At 34.0% G+C, this 22,159-nt stretch overlaps 1 protein-coding gene across 3 annotated transcripts in view; it reads right to left on the minus strand.

Annotated features, from left to right (window-relative positions):
* Positions 1 to 14,416: 14,416 nt before the first annotated feature.
* The window catches only part of LOC137403715 (suppressor of lurcher protein 1-like), a 35,365-nt gene continuing 27,622 nt past the window's right edge, over positions 14,417 to 22,159 (minus strand). Inside the window, exons 10-17 of one of the 3 annotated variants that reach the window (XM_068089729.1) lie at positions 21,284 to 21,483; positions 20,134 to 20,350; positions 19,557 to 19,774; positions 18,829 to 18,999; positions 17,830 to 17,941; positions 17,669 to 17,739; positions 17,037 to 17,075; positions 14,417 to 15,354 (exon numbers count right to left, since the gene is read on the minus strand). In XM_068089729.1, coding sequence (XP_067945830.1) covers positions 14,888 to 15,354; positions 17,037 to 17,075; positions 17,669 to 17,739; positions 17,830 to 17,941; positions 18,829 to 18,999; positions 19,557 to 19,774; positions 20,134 to 20,350; positions 21,284 to 21,483 — 1,495 coding nt within the window. In that variant the 3' untranslated portion in view covers positions 14,417 to 14,887. Of the gene's footprint in view, positions 15,355 to 17,036; positions 17,076 to 17,668; positions 17,740 to 17,829; positions 17,942 to 18,828; positions 19,000 to 19,556; positions 19,775 to 20,133; positions 20,351 to 21,283; positions 21,487 to 22,159 lie in introns of all 3 variants that reach the window. The other 2 variants (XM_068089728.1, XM_068089730.1) reach the window with 2 other exon arrangements.

Consider the following 22,159-nt stretch of genomic DNA (forward strand, 5'->3'; position numbering starts at 1 on the left):
TATAATGTAATATAACATTAAATTATATTATATCCTATCTATATATTTTTTCCAAATTAGGCCTACATGTATGTCCGTGTGTCGTATGTCTGTCTGCATTTCGGCTACAGCTATTATTAGAATAACTGCAGCTGGACAACAAGGCTGACTCAATGTCATGGAGTACCGTCATTAGAAACCTAGCAGCTTACTGCAATTTTCCATTGGCAATGTGCCAGGCTAATAGCTTGAAAGTTACAATTGTTTAACAAAGTTTTAAAACCTTTACAGTTGTTTTCATTTTTCTCTTGATTTATTTCAACTACACAAAACACTTCTCTCATAAAATGTAGTTTGAAAGTTGGAATGGGAAATTTTGTTATAATATTAACATATTATGTTAAATACAAATCAATATTCTGTCCAAATACTTTTTTATTACCTGGGCAATGCGGGGTAGCATAGCTATTATAATATACTAGAAATTCCACTGTCATACAGCCCACGACCAAAGTGATATTGGGAAAAAGAAAGGGTACTGATGGTTGAGAAATGCAATATTAGCAGTCAAATAGGATAACTGCAATGGTAGCTGTAATGTACTGGGTGTGGGTGTTATTATATGCAACAAATAGCAATAATGAAAGGAAAAGATTATATGTTTATATCTCTCCTCCTGCAAAAAGAGAAATGCAATATTGGCCAATATTAGAAGTAAAATGCACTGATATTATTAGATAACCAATATTATTTATATAGTAATAATATAAAACCAAAGCACAATTTTTTTTACATTTCAAAACGGCATAGCTAACAATATCACGAAGTTGTGATATTTATATAGATTTTTAGAAAATCTGTACCACGTAGTCATTGATCCGTAGTCATCCAAACTTATAATTAATTATTGTAATAATCTCATAAGAAATGTTAAAAAATATCGTCGTCATTTGCTTTACTGACACTGCGTTGGACATCAGTTAGAATGCGAAAGTATTCAAATATGTCAGCAAATGAAATTGAAAATGAAAAAATTGAAATCGGCAAGAATGAAACGATTTCTGTACTCCTATGTTAATTACCGAAACCTTCGGCAATTCGACATTGCTATAGACTGGTGAAAAGTGCACGTTTTTTTTCGTGAAATGCGCAAGACTTTATCATTCTATTCTCTGTTGCTCGGCGTTTCAATTTCCGGTCTTAACTTTTATTAAACCAAGCTTTTCAAGCGTTTTGTGACGATTTTCGTCCTAATAAATCTGTCTATTTATGTATAATCCGATCAGATGGGTTAGTTTTAGGAATTTGCGGTAACCTTTCAAAGGCTTGGTAACATGTTTAAATAGGTTTATATGTGTTTTGTATCATTATTATACTTAAATGACTTTACTGAAAAATAGTTAAATTTTTTGATAGGATTTTATTGCAAGGGTTTGGTGACGGCCGTTAACAAATAATTTTTCGGGAGTTGTGTGCACATGTGCATTTATCATAAATCTCCCAATCAATCACTTCACTCTTTTTTGGTCGTGTTATTATGTTGTATCATAAGTTTAAGAAATAATTAATCTCTAGAAGTAGTTAATGTTTGATGCCAAATAATAACTATTGCCAATAAATTTGGGCAACAATATTACTCTTTAATAAATATTAAATCAAATAACATCTATGAATAAGTCATTCTCAAGTTTCAATCATTTCTTTGCTCTTCTATAATAGAATTGCCCAGTATGACAATATGCAGTGAAGAGAGTTAGGGTTGGTCTTTGTACCTGTACAGGTAATTATTTGATAAGTATTAATTTTATTTGTTATTAAATATTGTAGCAGACAGCCACTAGAGCCACTAGTTTCAGAGCACCAAGATTCAGTAAAAACCACCATGTTTATGTTCCAGTACCTACTCAGATCAGTATACCTTGCTGGAAATCAGCATACACGTCAGTGCTTTCATATATGTTTAACCAGCACCCAGTCTTGCTGTATACATCCCAGTCTAGCTGTATACATTGCTAAATTAGTTGCTCATTTAAGTCTGTTTTTAATTTTGCACTTTAGTATTTATATTTCGATTAGCTGAATGCCCTGCAGCGCATGGTAATAAACAAACAGCTTATAAACATTACAATAACTTACCTATTACATTACCTTTACACTACATTACCTTCAACTGTTTATAAACCTTTTTTATTATCCATGCAAAGCTGGGCATTCACTTAGTGAGACCAGTTTCTAATCGTTAAACATACATATACATATACATATACATATATATATATATATAGATTCTGGCAAGTTCAGAACACATCAATATCAGCCTCAGTCTCACATCGATGTGGGCCTCTGTATTGACATCAGTGTCAGCATCTGTGTCAGCAAGTGTGTTTTATTGGTCTCATGTCGCTGCCAAATATTAGCTGGTTTACTCGTAACATACCAAAGGATTTCTTATAGAAGGACATGGAGTGCCTCAATATCAGCTCAAACAGTTTGTCAAAGTTATTAAAATCAAATACCACTGAATCTACAGAAGAACGTTTTACACACCTTTGGATAGTAAGGAGAAGAGAAGGTGCCTTTCTTTCCATCTTCACTTCTGATAATAACATCAGGGCAGTCGGTAGAAACTGTGACATGAGTTCATGATATGAATATATATAAATAATTGCAGCGCATTAACTGTTTAGTAAGTCTATCTTAACTAAGATACAGTACATAGCGTTTACTTGTTGTTCATATACTGTACAAAGGGACATGCCAGCTGCAAACAGCGGGCTTACGACAAGGAACAAAAGGTTTAACTCAGCTGTATCAACCTATAACATGAAGTCTATCATATCGTGTAGTAATACCAGACCATATATAAGCCTCTTCTACAGCAAGCTTATTGTGAAAAGTTAACGATTGCTATTTGTTTTTTACTAGTTTGCCTTCAGTCCTTATAATTTTTATTTTGTGTCCAAAGAACCTTTTTAATATAAACAGTATGGAGCTTGCCAGAGACTGTCTTTAATGCTTCAAGCATACCACTCTATCTGTCAATCTGTCACTCTGGCTGTCACAATATCTGTCACACTATCTGTCACACTATTTGTCACTCTATCTGTCACTTTATCTGTCATTCTATTTGCCATTCTATCTGTCACTCTATCTGTCACTCTATCAGTTATTCTATCTATCATTCTATATGTCACTATATCTGTCACTCTATCTGTCGCTCTATGTGTCATTTTATATGTCACTCTATCTGTCATTCTATCTGTCACGCTATGTTAACTATGTACTTTATGTTTCTTTGCCAGAGCTCATCTTTGAAAGCTCATCAATGAACAGGTAAGCATTTCATTTGACAAAGAAGTTCGTTGCAGTAAGAGTCATAGGTTGAAGCCATATTCCTGGCTTTGATTTTTCAATCGCTTCTTTTTAGCTCATAGCATAATCAATTATTGAGTTAATAATTGAATTTAGTTAATACACAAGTCATTAAGACTTTTTTCATGGAAATGACAGCACTTGCTGTCGTTGTTATATCAATAGCAAATTACCTACAGTAGCAGCAGTCGGGATTAACCAACATGTTTGATTAACATTCTCATGCCAATTTGTACTCTTCATATCAAAAATCCAATTTTATTTATTTGCACTTGCAAAAATGATTTTCTGATACATAGGCGAAAAGTTGTACCCAACGATCTCAACTGATGGCTGTGGTGTGTAAGTGAGCTTTTGTTTACTTTACGGAGGAATCATGCGAACATAACTACATTTCAGGTAGGCAATTGAGAGCGTACGTAGAGTGTTCTATTGAATACTTAAGCAATTAGACTCCAACAATATACCTATGACAGGCGTAAATCAATATAAAGAAACTTTATTAAATAAGAGGCTCCCTAACAAACCACCTGTCTAGTTCTCTCTACATACAGCAGGTGGGCTACCTAGGACAGCTATTGCTACAGGACACATTGTCCACTGGCAGATCCTCAGCATTTGTATATAGATTTAGTAATAGTTTTTATGCTATGATAAAGTCTGTCATTTCATTTGCTCAAGTCTATAAAGAGAAGCACGTAATCATAGAAATATTTACAAAGAGCTGTGCTTACTAGGTCAAGCCATTAAACATTTAGCTTCCATGTTTTTCTATCCCACCTTGACAATTATTTTAAGGTTTGAAAATGGTTTTAAGTAGAGTCAAGGCCATATATATAATCAAATAGCTCAACAAAATAATACGACTAGTTTATAGAACCCAGAAATTTTCATAAATAAAAATGGATTTGAAGATTTAGAACATTCTGGAAACATTAGTTAATATCATTATAGTTGCTTTTCAATGTTGAATTGAAAGCAACTTTTTAAAAGTATTCTTATTTTTTGTAAGTTTTTTCCTTTAGGAGTGCTGCCAATTTTGTAAAATTATTTTAGTCAAATATCTTGTTACAATTTACTTCCATTCAACTTGACACGCAGATAGAAATACCATCAGGTTGATCTAAGGTGGTATTCGCTGCCATCGCTTACTGTCATTTTTATGATTGACTTTCTGAGCTGCCAGTATAAAGCAACTGCTAAAATGAGAAAGTGTAGACTGTACTTGCTGTACTTCAAGAATAGTATAATAATGCTTATAATATCTAGCCAATCTAATACTCTATCAATCTATCATGTTAAAAGGCGCAGAAGTAGATGACTTCATTTAATTTTCAGAGGAAAAAATCTACCGAAGTAACAAGTAGTCAATCAAAACTAGGATTTAATGAGACCAGGTTTCAATAGCAAGCTATTGGCGGAGTAGCCTTCTCTTGTAAAAAAATAGTGGCTGAATCTAATTTTACTTCCCAAGCTCTTTAGCCTGACATACAAAATTTGTCGCTAATTTTTTTGTTTGTTTTCTCTGCTTGGAAAAAGTGCTGACACAAAGATCCTTTGATTCAATATCATTTTCTATTCAAAATTTGTGGTGTTTTAATTCTATACAAATTTAAGTCTTTTGCAATGGCAGTTTTAACATCTGGTGGTAATGTCATTTTTAGATTACAAGCCAGGAGGTAGAATGTAGACACCAGTGACAGGTGTCTGCTAGCAGCTGTTTGCTAGCAGGTGTTTGTGACTTTAGGCGATATTGCTACGTACTATTAATATTCTGTCTATTCAATATTTTATTATCAAAAACTTGTGATAATAATCTTTGTATTTCAAAGATTATTAAATTGAAGTTTATGTCATCAGTGAATCTTCCAAAGTATCTAAATTTTGCTCAAAAAATGAAAAGAAAAACTGTCAATCTACCGTTGAAATAAGTGTGGCTAAGGTTTTGTAGGTGGTAGAAGGACCACCCAGTTCTTTTGTTAGACTGATCAATAACCTAACAGTAGATCAACTAGCTGACCCACACTAGCGGAAGACTACTTACTAACTGACAGCAAACTACGGAACAGACACTAACTGACAGTAGACCACCTAGAGTGATTTAACGAATTACTAGCTGACAGACTGACAGATTGACAGACTGACATACTGACAGACTGACTGATAGACTGACTGATAGACTGACTGACAGACTGACTGATAGACTGACTGATAGACTGACATACTGATATACTGACTGACTGACATACTGACAGACTGACAGACAGGCTGACTGACTGATAGACTGACTGATAGACTGACAGACTGACTGACTAGCTTCAGACAGATGAATGAACCTAAAAACTATTTAAATGACTCCTTATTAACTAACTGTTAGCATACACGCTGATTAAAGTGCCATAAACATTTAACTGTTTCTAAAATCTAACAAAAACGTGGCAAAATATATTCAGCACAGATCGAATAAAAAATTAGAATGGTCGTAATGATAACCACAGCTAAGTGGAATAATAAAAAGCCATAGTCATCGATGTTGATTATATATCTCAGATCAACCCGCATGCAAAGTGCCATCCCAAGTTGACTCAATAACACTCAATATGTTTGCTGTTACTCTACCCTCTCTATCCAATAACACTCAATATGTTCGCTGCCGCTCTACCCTGTTTATCCAATAATCGGGTCTCTACTAAACTAATTAAGTCTAAATTTATAGCAAGGTTCATAAGTAAGTCAGCGCTGACATTAGGTTAGAGAATATAGCCCTAGGCCATAGAAAGTCATACTGATTTAGCTCGCTGCACCAAGTATAGGCATTACGCCAACAGAGACATTTAATCGCTATAGGCTATTGAATAGTCGCGGTCTATCAAAGGAAGGAAGCTGGCTTCTTAGCATGAGGAATCAATAAACTCCATCTGTATCTTGAAACTTTAGCTAAGATGAAAAGTGAAAAACTCATACAAACAAATATATAGTTTAAAAGTTTTTATTTCCAGTTAACTTCAGTCAAAGTTGCTGCTTTTGCTATTATGCCATTTAAAGTGCCTCAAAACTGTATATTAAAAATTTGATTTTATCTGAGCTACAGCAGCCTTTGTTATGTGGGAACTTCTGCTTTCCGTTTGTCAAATTTTTCCCTCAGTGCACCAGCAGCACATATAAATGTTTCAGTCTACTGTACCTACAAGTCTAAGAGGTCTCTACTGTACCTACAAGTCTAGGAGGTCTTTACTGTACCTACAAGTCTAGGAGTTGTGATAAAAACAATCAGAGAACGATTCGTTTGAATAAAGAAAAAAAATGTTTACAGTCAAATGTCTCCCATTTCCATTTGGAAAACAACAAGTTTTCAGATGTAAGATTATATATTATATAGTTTTATATCAAAAGGAACATGTGTTGCCATCCTTACTTCATTTACTGATATAGTAATATATTATTGAATAAATATAAGAATATAGAAATATGTTACTCTATGTACTACATAGTAACATATTCTCACTGAGTTATAGCAAACCTCACCAGTGTGCTATACATAGTGTAAAAAGTCAATATTGGGCCTAGCATCGTTTACTAAGACAATGCTGTAGTGAATGTATTTTCTCCCCCTGATAGCAATGTCTTGTTAAGTGTTACGAGTCAGATACTGGTGCTTAAAGCATGAGAAATCACCTTCAGTCAGCTGTTAGCGCATGCTAGTGCTAGTCAACACAGTTCTATAATCACTACACAAAGCAGATATTATCTGGCCTCCTCAACCTTGACAACAGATAAAATGTTATAATCAAGTATTTTGTCTATAACTGCTTAGTTATATTGAATCTCATGCTAACATATACTGAGATGCTTTTTACATTTTTTTTCAAGATATTTCTCATTATTATTTTTAATTTTCAACCCAAACAAATTTTTCAAAAGACAACAAGGGAGGGTCTTGTTTAATAAGTGAATTTAGAGCTGTATTTTGTAGAGCTGGTTTCCTCTGAATATCTGCTACTTCATTTATATGAAGGTTTTCTTAAGCTCAACCATTATAATGCTTGTAAGGTTTTCGTTTAATTTCATTTTAAAAACAAAATATAACAAAACTCTACAAGTTTTTCTTGGCCAAATTATTGTGTCTTTTATAATTATTATTCGCAAGAGAGAAAACTTATGTCTGTTACCTCAGCCAATTCACAAACCTTGCAGGTAACAATACAGGTTGCATCACAAACTTTGCAGGTAACAATATAGGTTGCATCACAAGCCTTGCAGGTAACAATAAAGGTTGCATCACAAACCTTGCAGGTAACAATATAGGTTGCAAATAGTTCTCTTACTGCAGCATTGAATAATATTCCTTACACTTTGTAACGTACCAGAGAGGTTGATGCAGGCAAGTGTGTAGACACTCAGTGCAAAGATTATGTGTTCAGTCATCGTAAACTGCTTCACGGCTGTCGAAGTATATCTAATCTATAAAAGGAAATAGAGAAAACAGAGCAAAAGATTAGTGGTTTTAATCTCATGGAAAGCGCATACATCTAAGTGTTTCTCATTCTTATACATTATATTTGACTATTACTGTGTAAACAAATCTATTATTTGACCAAACTAAAGGCCTATTGATACGAAATAAAGCTTTTTTATCGTGGACTGTAGTTTGTTTTGCCAAGTTATAATTTCAAGCAATTTACCATAAAAACAAAAAAAAGATTCCACACTATCATAATCACTCTGATTATAGCCTGGGCGCCTTATCCAGATGATTTAGAGTCATTGGATAATATGAAAAGTCATAGAGGAGTCTTCAAGCTACTAAGAAATTCAATCTATATTTAGAAGAGACTATTCAGCCACCAAGATCAATGTTTCCATAGAGTTAACTGCTTGTTATGGCTCTACCCAGACAGCAATTGTTGCGACTAGCTGCACATACATGTATATCTTACTAACTAGTGAATGCCCAGCGTTGCACGGTATTAAAAATCAGCTTATAAACAGTTAGAGGTAATGTAGTTGCCTGCCACTTCCCATTAGCCTGGTACGTTATCAATGGCTAATTTGAGTGTGCTTACTAATAAGAGCCGTGAAAGCAAGCATAAAATTATGTTACGGCATAACGGAGAGCGGTAGCGTATTTTCACCCCCCTAGCGACATACATGTATATCCCTCAATGAATCCATCAATCTTGCATAGCTCAATGGTTTAATGGAGAGAAACTGGTTTAATTGGGAAACGGGAGGTTCCGCGATAAAATCCAGCACAAAGTGAATAGTTCTTTCCTAAAATATTACTATAGCTATAGATGGACACACCGAATGACGGACTTTGAAATTTCTACAGGTCATTTACCATCGAGTAGTCATTGTAGCAATATTATAGCATGTCATGATCAAGTCAACAAAAAAAATAACTATTTATGTAATAACAAGATTTTCATAAATTATAATCTGTATAAAATAATCAATAACAATTGTAATCAATAAATTCACACATAACAAGTATGCTAAAAATAACTACTCCAAGTTTACAGGCTTCATAATAGTAATATTATTTATTTGTCAGTCGTGTCTTTAGACTGGTTAAAGTTTTCCTTTTAAACCTAAAATTCAGAACCACCTAAAATAATCCAGAATGCTGAAGCTGCTGAACTCTGTGTGTACCAGAACTAATGTACAGTATATCTAGCAGAAATACAATGGTAAAATACAGATAGCATATCTGAATTGATCAATATATCAGAACAACTTCGCTTTTTAGAAATATATTTCATTTCACTTTCTGCATCAAGATAAAGTCTTGTGTTAAAATAACATCTTAAGAAGCATATGTTCAAGAAATATTATGAGTAAATCATGTATTTAATAAAAGGTCGACTCACTGGTAGTTTCTGACAAGAAATATGACCTCTCACTGTACTAGTGGTTAATCACCTCAATATACTTAGAGTACCACAGTGCACTATACTCTATTGGTTGAATAACTCCTACAGACACCTGCAATGCTGACTTGATAGAGAGAGAGATTTAAAGATGCTCTTTTCAGTTTCTTCCCAGAAATCCGACTCTAACCTTGTCATTCAAGCGCTATATAGTACTATCCTACTATACTGACAAGCATAATTTAACAAACTAGTTTTAAAAATTGACAATAAATTAGCTCTCAGGTGATATTTATCATAGTAAAAAAACTAAGTCTTACAATCTCAATTTTCTTTACAATCAGTCTGGAGATTGGGAAGTCGTTCCATCAGTTGCTAAACATGTACACCTGTAACTCATTCAGTGTTTAATTATAGTACTGGCCCAAATTTGTTATAGATAGGAGTATCTATAATGAAACACCTATATAGTGTCACACTATATAGGTCACTTGACCTATATATTGTCAAACTATATAGGTCATTTTACCTATATAGTGTGACATTGCTGATTATACTCACATAAGATCCAGTTTAATGTACTACCTCCACAGAATATACATATATGTCTAAGTCATGTTGCTTTAGTGAGAGACTGTTGCTTCGTTAACAGGCTCATTTCTACTAAAGTAATAAATGGCTGCTGTGCAAGAGCAATAATTTATGGTTTAGTGCATTTATGATGAGCTGTAGGTCTGGTAAGAATATAATTATCTGCAAGGAGGAATGCTTTTGTAGTCTGAAATTGTCTTGAATCATATTGCGCTATAGTGTCTCATTTAATGTGCTGTAATTAAAGTACGATAAAAGTAAGCAATCGTATACAGATAACAAATAGTGCATAGTGTAGTCATATAGTGCACTCTATGTTACTTATGATCCAAATAAGCATTTGTTTGCAACGATAAAAACACTCATGGAGTTTACTATAACTTCCGTACGATATAAATAGACATAGCAATAACAACCATCATATAATTTACTATAGTTCAAGTATGTTATCAATAGAGAATCACGTAATGTTATTAACGGTAATATAATGTACCGTATTTCAAGTGTGATATAAATAAGTAAGGGTATAATGAGAACAGTTAAAGCAGACACTCTGAAGGTTGTTGACCAGCTCATCACTCTGTGTTGCTGGGAAGCAACCATTTAATGAACTGATAGCTGAGTACCTGTCAAGCATCAATCTAATCAAAGAGTGAAATTGAGATGCCTTTCATTGTAATCAATACACCGAACCCCTAACACCATCCAACCTTGTAAACCATGGCTGTCAATTGTTTTTGCGATTGCAAAGCCAACTTATGGTAGAGATGAAACAGCAAAATTAATTGCATATAAAAGGTTTTATGACAGTGGTAACATTTTCAAATCTACTTTTGTATATATAAGCGGGTCCCTGATCCTAAACTATGCTAACGGTTATTCATTGACTGTAAGAGTACTTAGAATAACACAACTCATGTTGAATCGTACATCATATTGAAGCTTCAAGGTTGCAGAAATCAACGGAAAAACACAGAAATGAAGTAAATAGTTTTTTACATGTAAAAACGGTATTTTTTTGTATTTTTCTATACGAAAAAATCAAATGGAGTAAATAGTTTTTTTTACACTTTTTTAAAGAAGGGATATTTTAGAGACCACTGAAGAAACATAATGAATGCCGTACACTGAGTCTCATAGAGTTTGTATATTTGTTATGAATATAAAAACAAATAGTTTTAGTGTAAAGCTCTTGTTAGTGAGGAGAAGCTTTGTCTACTTTGGATCCTTGGTTACCAAGAATGTTAATCAGCGTGTCATTAGAAGTCATGTTCTGTTTGCTGCCATTTTTTATTTCTCCGTCAATTAGAAGGGCCCTCAGTCTTTCCGTGCTTTCTCAAAAGATTTTCCAGAAACTTCAGAATTAGGCTAAATATCACGCATAAGGGAACTAAAGTTTTATAATTCTACGTACACAGGAAGTGAGGAAAAACAAAGCAAAAATTTACAGCCGACTTTATTCTGGTGTAGGATCATATGGGAAGACATGTTTACAAATTATCTGGGGCCCAGGCGCCAAGTTATCAAGAGCCCAGGCTTCAAATTGTCTGAAGCCCAGGCTTCAAATTATTTGGGGCCCAGGCTTCAAATTGTTGGTAGCCCAGGCTTCAAATTGTTTGAAACCCAAGCTTCAAATTGCCTGGAGCCCAGGTTTCAAATTATCTGGATCCAGACTGCAAATTGTTAAAAATCCTCAAAAGTTTGAATTTAAGAAATCAGTAGCATAAACTTTTTATACTTTTCATACTTTTTAGGAAAAGTCAACTAGCAGTAAACTAATATATTGACAGCCCTACTGAGCAGTCATAGTTTAGATGTCTGAGGGTGTATCCTGTGAACAATAGGTTGGGGTTTGACTTTCACTTATAATGAATGGGAAGAGCTTTTGACTCCTTTGACTACAGATTAGTGCACACTCTGACACCTAATTGCTTAAAAGGTGTTCATGGGAACAATGTTCATTGCATTTGGTATAAAGCTATAACCAAAGCTGGTCATAGCTTTATACCAAATGCAATAAACCAAAGCTGGTCATAGCTTTATACCAAATGCAATAAACCAAAGCTGGTCATAGCTTTATACCAAATGCAATAAACCAAAGCTGGTCATAGCTTTATACCAAATGCAATAAACCAAAGCTGGTCATAGCTTTATACCAAATGCAATAAACCAAAGCTGGTCATAGCTTTATACCAAATGCAATAAACCAAAGCTGGTCATAGCTTTATACCAAATGCAATAAACCAAAGCTGGTCATAGCTTTATACCAAATGCAATAAACCAAAGCTGGTCATAGCTTTATACCAAATGCAATAAACCAAAGCTGGTCATAGCTTTATACCAAATGCAATAAACCAAAGCTGGTCATAGCTTTGGTTATAGCACTAAAATTAGAATTGCATTTAAAACTTCCTGCAACTACAAATGAGACATCTCCGCTGAGGCTACACTCAATGAGACATCTCCGCTGAGGCTACACTCAATGAGACATCTCCGCTGAGGCTACACTCAATGAGACATCTCTGCAGAGGCTACACTCAATGAGACATCTCTGCAGAGGCTACACTCAATGATCATTAGCAAATGTTTCAATACAACAAATAGTTTTTTTATACAATATTCAAACCTTCTTACCGATAATAATAAGTCCTTAGCTCAACATGGCGGTCTATATATAGAAGAAAGCTAGCGCATACCTTTGTGTAATGACAGAATTTGACTGGTCAACCCTCTTTCAACCTTGATGGTTCAAGACTATAGATAATGAATTCAGATCTAGCTTTTATTGGAGAGCAGTTATCCAATCAACACCATGACTGTAGAGTATAGAGCATTATTGATCAGCTTCAGTAATCTAATGGTTTTGTGAAATGATAACTCCCAAATATTTTAATAAATGACATCCATAGATAACGCTCGATTTACATGTAGGGAAAGGATGAACCATTAGATAGGAAGATAGGTTGTAAGGGAGATGAGTTAAGATGTTGCGTCTTTGGGGGTGACTTTGAACATAACAGTAGAACGCTTATTTGACCCAGCATGAAATATTATTGTTATGATGGATAAACTTTACTATAATAAGAACCGTGTTCATTCGTCTCTCCACCTGTTTGAAGCCACTCTTAGGGTTTAAAAAAATACATCATGCTGGATTCCAACTCAGACATCTAGTTAAGCTGCCAGACATACTACCAACTCAGCCTCACTCAACCACATTCCTGCACAGCTGAATAGTCCTGCAGATACACTAGTCATAACACATGATGATCTCTCATGGTGCACCGAACTGCCAGTGTACTGATTAAAAAGTATCTATTTATAGTTGCCAAAACGGAGGACACAGATATATCTAAAATCATAACTTAAGGCTGTGCAGAAAATAATCCGAACAAGCCATTATTATAACTCGCGGAATCCCCAGTGTTGTGTGAGTATTTAAAAAAATCAGATTATAAACAGTGGCAGATAATTCAGTTGCTTGCCACTTGCCATTAGCCTGGCACATTGCCAATGGCTAATTTGAGCAAGATATTATCGGTATTGCTAAACTTACTTATAAAGGCAGTGAGAGCAAGCTTTGGTGACATTGCGCCGTAACGCAGTCACTATGCGTATTTAAAACCTAAATAGCGATTTATATCGCAATTGGTTAGCTAGCTAGTTGATGAGATCAAATCTTTTGCAATACGAACTCTTCATTTTAAGATGTTAATAGCTATAGCAGACCGAATCACAGACGAACAGACACTGACATTTGTATATATAGATTGACGAGGTTTTATTTTGCATATTTTCAAATTTAATTTCTAGTTTTAGATTATTTTATGTAACACTCTGTAGCTGGTATCTATATCTTACAGCATTTAGTTCATTCTGCTTTTAACCAGTTCAAATACACACCATCATATTTGCACATATATTTAAAAACAGATACTGTCACTTACATAGATGTACATTATTCTATGTAAACCTAGGTAAGTTTATGTAAACTAAAACATATATACATGGACACATACACATCTACATAAATAAACAAATGCTTACACAGACATGGTTTTATATAGAGCTTGGATAAACCTAAATGACATTTATGCACATACACGTCTATTTAAAAACATAGACACAGGTACATTTATAGATATACATACATTCACCTACGTAAAGCTAAGTAAATATACATAGACCTACTTGAGCACATATAGACACACATACCTACTTGCCTCATGTAAAATGGCCAAAAACTAACATTAAATACACATATTTAAACCTACGTAGATACACATAGATTTAAATAGACACAAACATCTAAATGAAGCACAAAGTTTGATAAAATTTTGGTTTAGATTTCAGTTGGAGGACCAAGTCAAAACATACGTGTAGGTAATGGATATAAACAATAGATTAAGTACAAAACATGTTTTTAAAGTTTTTTGACTTTCTCAAAAGAACAAATTGTTATTAAATTTTTTTTAATTTCTGGAGAATTAGTAGCAAACATTTCTTCAAGTGAACATCTAGTAAGAAACTGAGCCAGATAGGAAACTTATCTTTGCTGATTAGAGGGTCAGTAATAAACCTGTAGTTGGATATGAGATAGAATCTGAGGCTATATATTCTTTTAATCTTATTGCACACAATAAATAATCAGTCTAGAACAGGGGAGATAACCAACCATAACTATGTAAAAACTAGATAATTTGTTGATAAAATCTGGGTTTTTGAACCAAATAAATATGAAGCGATAAAGGTAGGTTAGCTAGCATTCCCAGTTTTGTCTCAAATCTTTGGTAAATGTACAGTCTGCTGTATGCCCAATTTTTCACTCACATTCTAAAAAAGCACAAAAAAATAGAAAATTGACAGAAAGGTTTGACCAATAAGCTATCAATATTTTATCAGACTCTTCAACTGAGAGATTCCTAACAATTGACTAACATTCCAGTAATAATCAAAAGTGAGATAAAATTTTAAGCTATTCAAAATGAATACCTAAACGATTAGGTTAAACCAGTCTTGGACTTGAAGATAAATAAAATAATTATTTACAATATCTACACAGAAGAAAAGGATGTCTATATATTCGTAAGGCGACCATCGGCAGCATAAAGATGATGATTATCTGAGTGGTATTTCGGCAGCCCCATAGACTGGTGTATGGATGAATGTAAAGGACTGAAGGAGCGTTTGTCTGACAGCGTTGATGACGCGTGGTCATAGTCAGTCAGCATGTAGTCAGCAGGTGCTGCCATATGCCTACTGTAGGTGTTGTTCATTTGATGATCATACGGCATGAATGTGCTGTTTGTTGATATACTCGGTGGCAGCATGGGTGTCTTAGTGTCGCTTCCAACCATTTCTAGATCCATAGGCATATCTGCTTCTGATGGTTTCGACGATTTTTGCAATGAATGCTGCCGAGTTTTAGGTTTCTTTGAGGTACACTTGATGCAGACGCAGATCGCGATAAGAACTATGATGAGAATGACAATAACCACAGCCATAATGATGTAGAGAATATCCAAGTTGCTCAGTGCATTACCTGAAAAACAAAATTAAATATGTGTCTTACATTGAATAAAAAAAATTGTATGTCTATGACTGGTTATTTAATGTTGCGGCAATAATTAAAAGTAATAAAGTTTCAAACTTACTACTGAATATGAATAGAAGAACTATATTAAGCTGTTTATCAGTTTTAGAATGTGAGGCACCATCGCATCTCAGTCATGCTTTTGGAGTTAACCAATAAATACATAATTTATTCCAATGATGCGCAGTACAAAGCAGTGTCTGGGTATTTAAAAACATCCCTTGAGTACATTTCCTCACTTTGTCAAGTCTAACACCATTTATTTACGCAGTAAACCAAATGCATCACACGCTCTGTCAATAATTTATATACAGTGTATCTACATAAATTTACCTAAACATCTTTTAAATAAAAAATGGTTTTAAAGCAATTTTAACGCAGTGTGTGCTATTTAATAAACACGGATTGTTGGTTCAAGATCTCAGAGCTGGAATTATCTACATGTAATCATGATAAAACAGATTTAGGAAATAAGCCTGAATATCTATAATCTTATAGCCCTGATGCGGTGACACACCGTATATCAACTTTTAGATAGCAGAAATCAAGTTTAAATGTTGAGATCAAAGATCGCTTTTATACAAAAAATGTTTTTTCATAAAAATCAATCAATCTCTAGTTTGTGCGTTTTGAGCAAGTAGCTTTTTTAATTACAAATACATACTTTTGCAAAATATCTTCTAAAAAGTAATTCATTAAACACAAAGTACACCGCCACAGTCTTGTATATTAACCAAAGACAAACCTTAAAGAGCATGCCTCTCTTAAAATCAACGGCATCAGCTAAATTTCAGCTCCTAACAATCACAAGGTGCAAAAAGTTCAACAAAAATAGACACTTGATGATCGCAAATGAAAATATAAGAAGCAGAAAAGAAACTGATGAACAGATTGATTCTCAGCAGTGCAAACCACTAGCTAGAGTAGCATCGAATTACTGATAGACAAAGGTGGGAATAAAAATAATTCACTGTCAATAAATAATAGCAATGTTTGAGAGCTCCCCAAGCCGTCCCTCTTCAAGTCATGGGTAAACTCAGTCTAAGCCACTGTATACATGTGAGCTGTAAAGGACCTTAGACTTTGATATTTACTCTGATAAGAGCATAGCTTGACTTAACTTTAATTTATTGGTCAATATTTAACTTTTAAAATGGTTAGCCGCTTGGTCCAATAATTCAAAATATGTTTTCTTCATTTATTCTATGTACTACACCACTTGACGATGACACGAGTACGATGACACACTCACAACATACCTACAGTTTTATTATTGCAGTTCTGAGCATATCAATCAGGAATAGTAGAAACAGATTTTAGAATCACACAAATCATATATGGTGTGGAATGGAATCTATTAGTTTCTGCTATACAACAAGAGAGCTTGTCAAACCGAAGGTGAACAGTCACAAAACTTTTTTCTTTGTTTTTCCATGTTAAAAACAGACACGAAGGTCAAATTCATGTTTTGTTGAAGTCAAAATTCAACAATTTTATATAATCTGTGTGACTCTTAACCCTCCGTTTGAAGGCCAATAACCAGCGCTGAGCATATAGTCAAGTTATAAGCAGGTTGGCTGAGTGTAAGTCTGGTGGATATTAGGAGTAAGTTAAAGAGGAAAAGCTCTTACTTATATTCTCGTCAAAGATTGACCTGGTGCCTGACCGATCTATAAACATTGAGTCATTGGTCAAAAATAATTCTATCATGGTAAGACAACTCTGGTTTTGTATGTTTAATACTGATGATGAGTCAATGGTAATAATCATAATACTATAATAACAATTTTAATGCTGATAAAATAACAAAAGTAATGTTGCTAGAATAATACTAATGATTTTATTATCATACTTCGTATTTTGTATTTTTTACGCTTTATTGTGGGTTCCTATGTCATATGTAGTTTACTACTATTATTATGTTTTTTAAAGCAGGTATGCAATTAATAATGATAATAAAAAACAAAATATTTATAGTAATATCAATAACAATAGTAATATTAACCATTATAATTAAACATACCAGCAATAGAAATGTCCTAACAACAGAGTAAACAAAACTCTGCAAAGCAACACGACTACAATAATAATATTACTAGCTTATTTATATAATTTAAACATGTTTTATTAGTTTTTTTAATGCTACTCAAACACTATAATAGCAGTATTATACATAGTGTATATATAGGCCTATATATTAATCTAGTTTTATAGTTGTTATATATTAATAAACATAGAAATATAAACTAGAAAAGACACTCACCTGAAATGACTTCAGTCCATATGATATTAAATTGAGGTCTCTTCGCTTCAGCACTTAATAAACTTATAAACCTACAATAGACAACAAGGTGATAATCTCTGTTGAGTCACATAGAAGAAAACACAGGGTGACTCTGTTATAGCAGAAAGAGAGAGACCTACTTGATGCTAATGGGACCAGAGGCTACATACTCCATGTTACCATCTTGACCACACGTTTCAAAGCCATCTCCATCTAGCTGGTAAATTCTCAAAGCAGCGTCTTTACAGCCTTCTGTAGACAAATCATTAATAGCTGTTTGAAAAGTGAATTGCGTTTGAAACTGCTTCTATGAAAAAGCATTAAACATTTAAAACTTTGCTTCATCAAAAATTGGTTAGATGATTATATTTTGAATCAGTAAACTGCATCACTCAGGCTATAGCAAGAGTCACTCAGGCTATAGCTAGGGCCACTCAAGCTATAGCTAGGGTCACTCAAGCTATAGCTAGGGTCACTCAAGCTATAGCTAGGGTCACTCAGGCTATAGCTAGGGTCCCTCAGGTTATAGCCAGGGTAACTCAGGCTTTAGCTAGGGTCACTCAGGCTATAGCTAGAGTCACTCAGACTACAGCTAAAGTCACTCAGGCTATAGCTAGGGTAACTCAGGCTATAGCTAGAGTAAAAGAGTAGCAAGCAACAAGCTTTGTCAGAATTCATGATAAAACATGCTTTAAACAGCGTGTAGGGCAGATAATTCCTACTTCTCATATTCTGTAAAGTTGCAAACCATGAAACTTTGTTAAGTTGACGCGTGTACAAGCTGTATTTGCATGTTTTAATCGCAAATTTTATCTCATTCTCGCTACTACCCTACTCCTAAGACCCTTTCCTTACGGCAAACTCTGACTCATGGCTCAGATCTAGACCACTTTGTAACACCAGATTCAATTGACAGACCTATTTATATTGTACTATTATATTATATATTATATATTATATCGTAATAATAAATTAATAATAATTTGAATTATTAACTGTTTTAAATCAATTACTTATAAAAAATAATTAATATTAATGTATAATTACCGTACACTAATGTAATGATTAAAATATTTTATTTAGTAAAAGGGTTGTGACTAATGCTGATAAAAAACTAGAAATGCTAAAAATTGGCTCACCTTGTGTACCATTCTGTATATCTATATCCTTAACCTTGAGTTGAATCTCTGCACCAGGGTTGCTAGGGTAAATATACCAAGTCCATACTGTTTTAGCCTCTGGTTTGTAAGGAGAAGGTGGGGGTGGGGAAATAATGCCTGAGCTCTGTTTTGTTATGTTCTCTTTCCCATCTAAGATGTCATAACTTCACTAGGTTAGTTACAGCATAGATATTGTTAATAACATCATAAATGATATTCATTGCAAGATATGCATACATATTCCCATGAATGAATTGCATGCTTTTGAATGCAAGGATTGACTGTGGGTAATCTTGCATTAAAAAGGAAAAGATTGAGTGTGAGTTCTCAGAATAACATGTTGATATTCAAAGCTGCTGTTGTAACAGTCAGCGTTTATTTAACTGTGATTCATAATTCATATCGTCTATTAAACAGAGGCAAGGTAGTATCTATATATGCAAAGCTCAGTGTCTGTAATGAGTAAATAGTTGGGTGTATGCATGACTCCCACAGCACATCAGTAATTAAGAAGGACAACAACCAGTAACAAGTAAACAGTTGTTTGTATGCATGACTCACACAGCATATCAGTAATTAAGAAAGACAACTACCAGTAACAAGTAAACAGTTGTTTGTATGCATGACTTACACAGCACATCAGTAATTAGGAAAGACAACTACCAGTAACAAGTAAATACATGTAGTTGGTTGTATGGTTGACTCACACAGCACATCTGATTTGTATATGAATTCATATCCTGCCAAAAACGTCTGAGCTAATTCAACGGAGTTTGATTTGAATGTAAGGATTAGCTTTTGATTAGTAGGTTTCGACAGCAAAGGACCTGGAATGCTCGCTCCACAGAATTCATCTACGTGTAATGTCTCATTATCAGATTGAACAGATATAGCGGTTAGACCATTTCCGGAGCATTCTCCAACTCTATAAAACAAAGAAGCACAGTGTTCGCTTTTTTAATGTAAGTGTTTTTGAATAATTCTTATTAACCATATAAACCTGGACTCTATTAAAATTATCATAAAATTGGAATGTTCCAACTATACCCAAAAAGAGTAGGTAGCTCCAAAAGTTATTTTGGATATTATAAGAACTTGATTGCTGCAGCAAATTATAATGTATAATAGATCAAAAGAATAATACTTCAATAATGTGTTAGTTACAGGCATCAAGTGTACATTGTTTTAATAAATTGGACTAATTTTCCATGGAATGTTGCCCAAAAAGAATGCTGATAAAGCGGATCTATGGATCCCCTATAAAATAATTCTATGCTGACTCACCGCTCATTGCTGGAAGACACATTGAAGCTTTTAAAAGCTATCATAATAAATTCATTGCGTTCTGCTATGAGCTCATAGGTACATGTGATGTCTCGCGGGTAGGTGTCAGGGTAACGAGGCGAGTTTATTGTACCATTCTTCAGGGAGCTGCTGCGGTAACTGAAGTAGCATGGTGCCTCTGAGGCTATGCTAGCGGGTGTACCTCCGATACCATAAGCTAAATCAGAGCAAAGATCAGGCATGAAAATCTTATTTTAACATCTTTCCTGACAACTATTTATCTTTTCACAAACTAACTGTTTTTAACTGAGTTTTTCGCGATAGTTACTGAAAAATCAGCAACTTTCCTTATTGCAATGTATGCAACTATGTTTATATAACTACTGTCAAAACTGGCTAAAGACAAGTTCTGATGCGTGTTTATAACTTTAACAATGAGATTAAGGTTTACCCTAAATTCTATAAATTCAGCAGCCATAATGAGAATTAAAACTCAAAATAAAGATGGGCACCACAACAGGCTTCATATCAATACAACAAATAACAACAAAATCAACACTCGTAAACGAAAAAAACTTTTATCTGAAGCACAGGAATGCCAACTGTACCAAAGCTGTTTTGCTGCTGCACTGCATTGAAAACATTTCTTTATAGGGGCAACATGTAGTTATTTTCATTGTTTAGAATAAAACAAATAACCTTTATGACTGTTTTTATTAGACATAAATCTATGAGAACAATGCTACAATTTGATATGCGTGTCAGCTTTTAATTTTCATGTTTTAGAGTTATATGCTGACATAGCAAACAGTAAGGTTGCTATAGAAGTAGGTATATATATCTGTATATACATATATTTGACCTATATATATACAAATATTGAACTATATATACATATATTTGAACTATAGATATATATATATATTTGAACTATATATAATTATATATATACATATATATATAGTATTTATAGTTATAACTATAATATATATACTATAATATATATATATATATTATAGTTGCGGCTATAGTTGAGCATTGCCAAAAGGGAACATAACTCTAAAAAACTTGACATATCTTTTAGTGAGAAACAGATCATCTAATAAAAACCAAAGAGATGATAACTTCTAAAAGCACTCTTAACACTTACCTTTGGCAAACCGAAACTGCGCTTGAAAGCCAATAGCTTGTGAGAGGGTATTGTCATGTGTTGTGTATTTGATTATTAGCCTGGGATCTCTGCTTATGATGTTCTCAGGTATATTGTCACTGCAGATATAATCATCAGGCTCTTGAGAGGAACTCTGGCCTTCCAAATATGCTGATATGTAGGAGTTTTCTTTCCCACACCTACTGTTAAAAATTATCAGATACGATTAAACTCTTATTTATAAATACTATTGTTGTTAGTAAGACAATTACCGAATCTCTTTTACTTTACTGGAAAAAGGCCTTTTTTGTGGTTATCGTGATTATATAATACTGAAAGGCCAATAAGCAGTTCAAAATGATGTTTTAATTGTTTAAACTTTCTTATGTAAGCAACCAATCAAGTGAAAGAGTTAGAGAGCAACTATTTATCAATATAGCATGGTTTGTTAGTGCAATATCATACCACTCTGACACCGCTCTCATACCACTCTCATTCCGCTGTCACACCACTCTCATACCACTCTCACACCACTCTCATACCGCTCTCATACCACTCTCATCCCGCTGTCACACCACTTTCATACCACTCTCACACCACTCTCATACCGCTCTCACACCACTCTCATCCCGCTCTCACACCACTCTCATACCACTCTCATACCGCTCTCACACCCTACTCATTTCATACCATAATGTTTGGGTAGGCTTAAGCACTTTTCAAGATTCTACTAGCATTTGTTTGTTCTGCTATAAAAGGGCATCCATACAGCCAGAAAGGTTTTTTAAGACAATTTGCAGAAAGGTATTCTGTTTGCATAAACAGATGAGATGAGAAATAGATCACAAGAATATTAAACCCAGAAATAGGGCAACT

This window comes from Watersipora subatra, chromosome 9 (assembly GCF_963576615.1).
Source record: "Watersipora subatra chromosome 9, tzWatSuba1.1, whole genome shotgun sequence".
NCBI classification, from domain to species: domain Eukaryota; kingdom Metazoa; phylum Bryozoa; class Gymnolaemata; order Cheilostomatida; family Watersiporidae; genus Watersipora; species Watersipora subatra.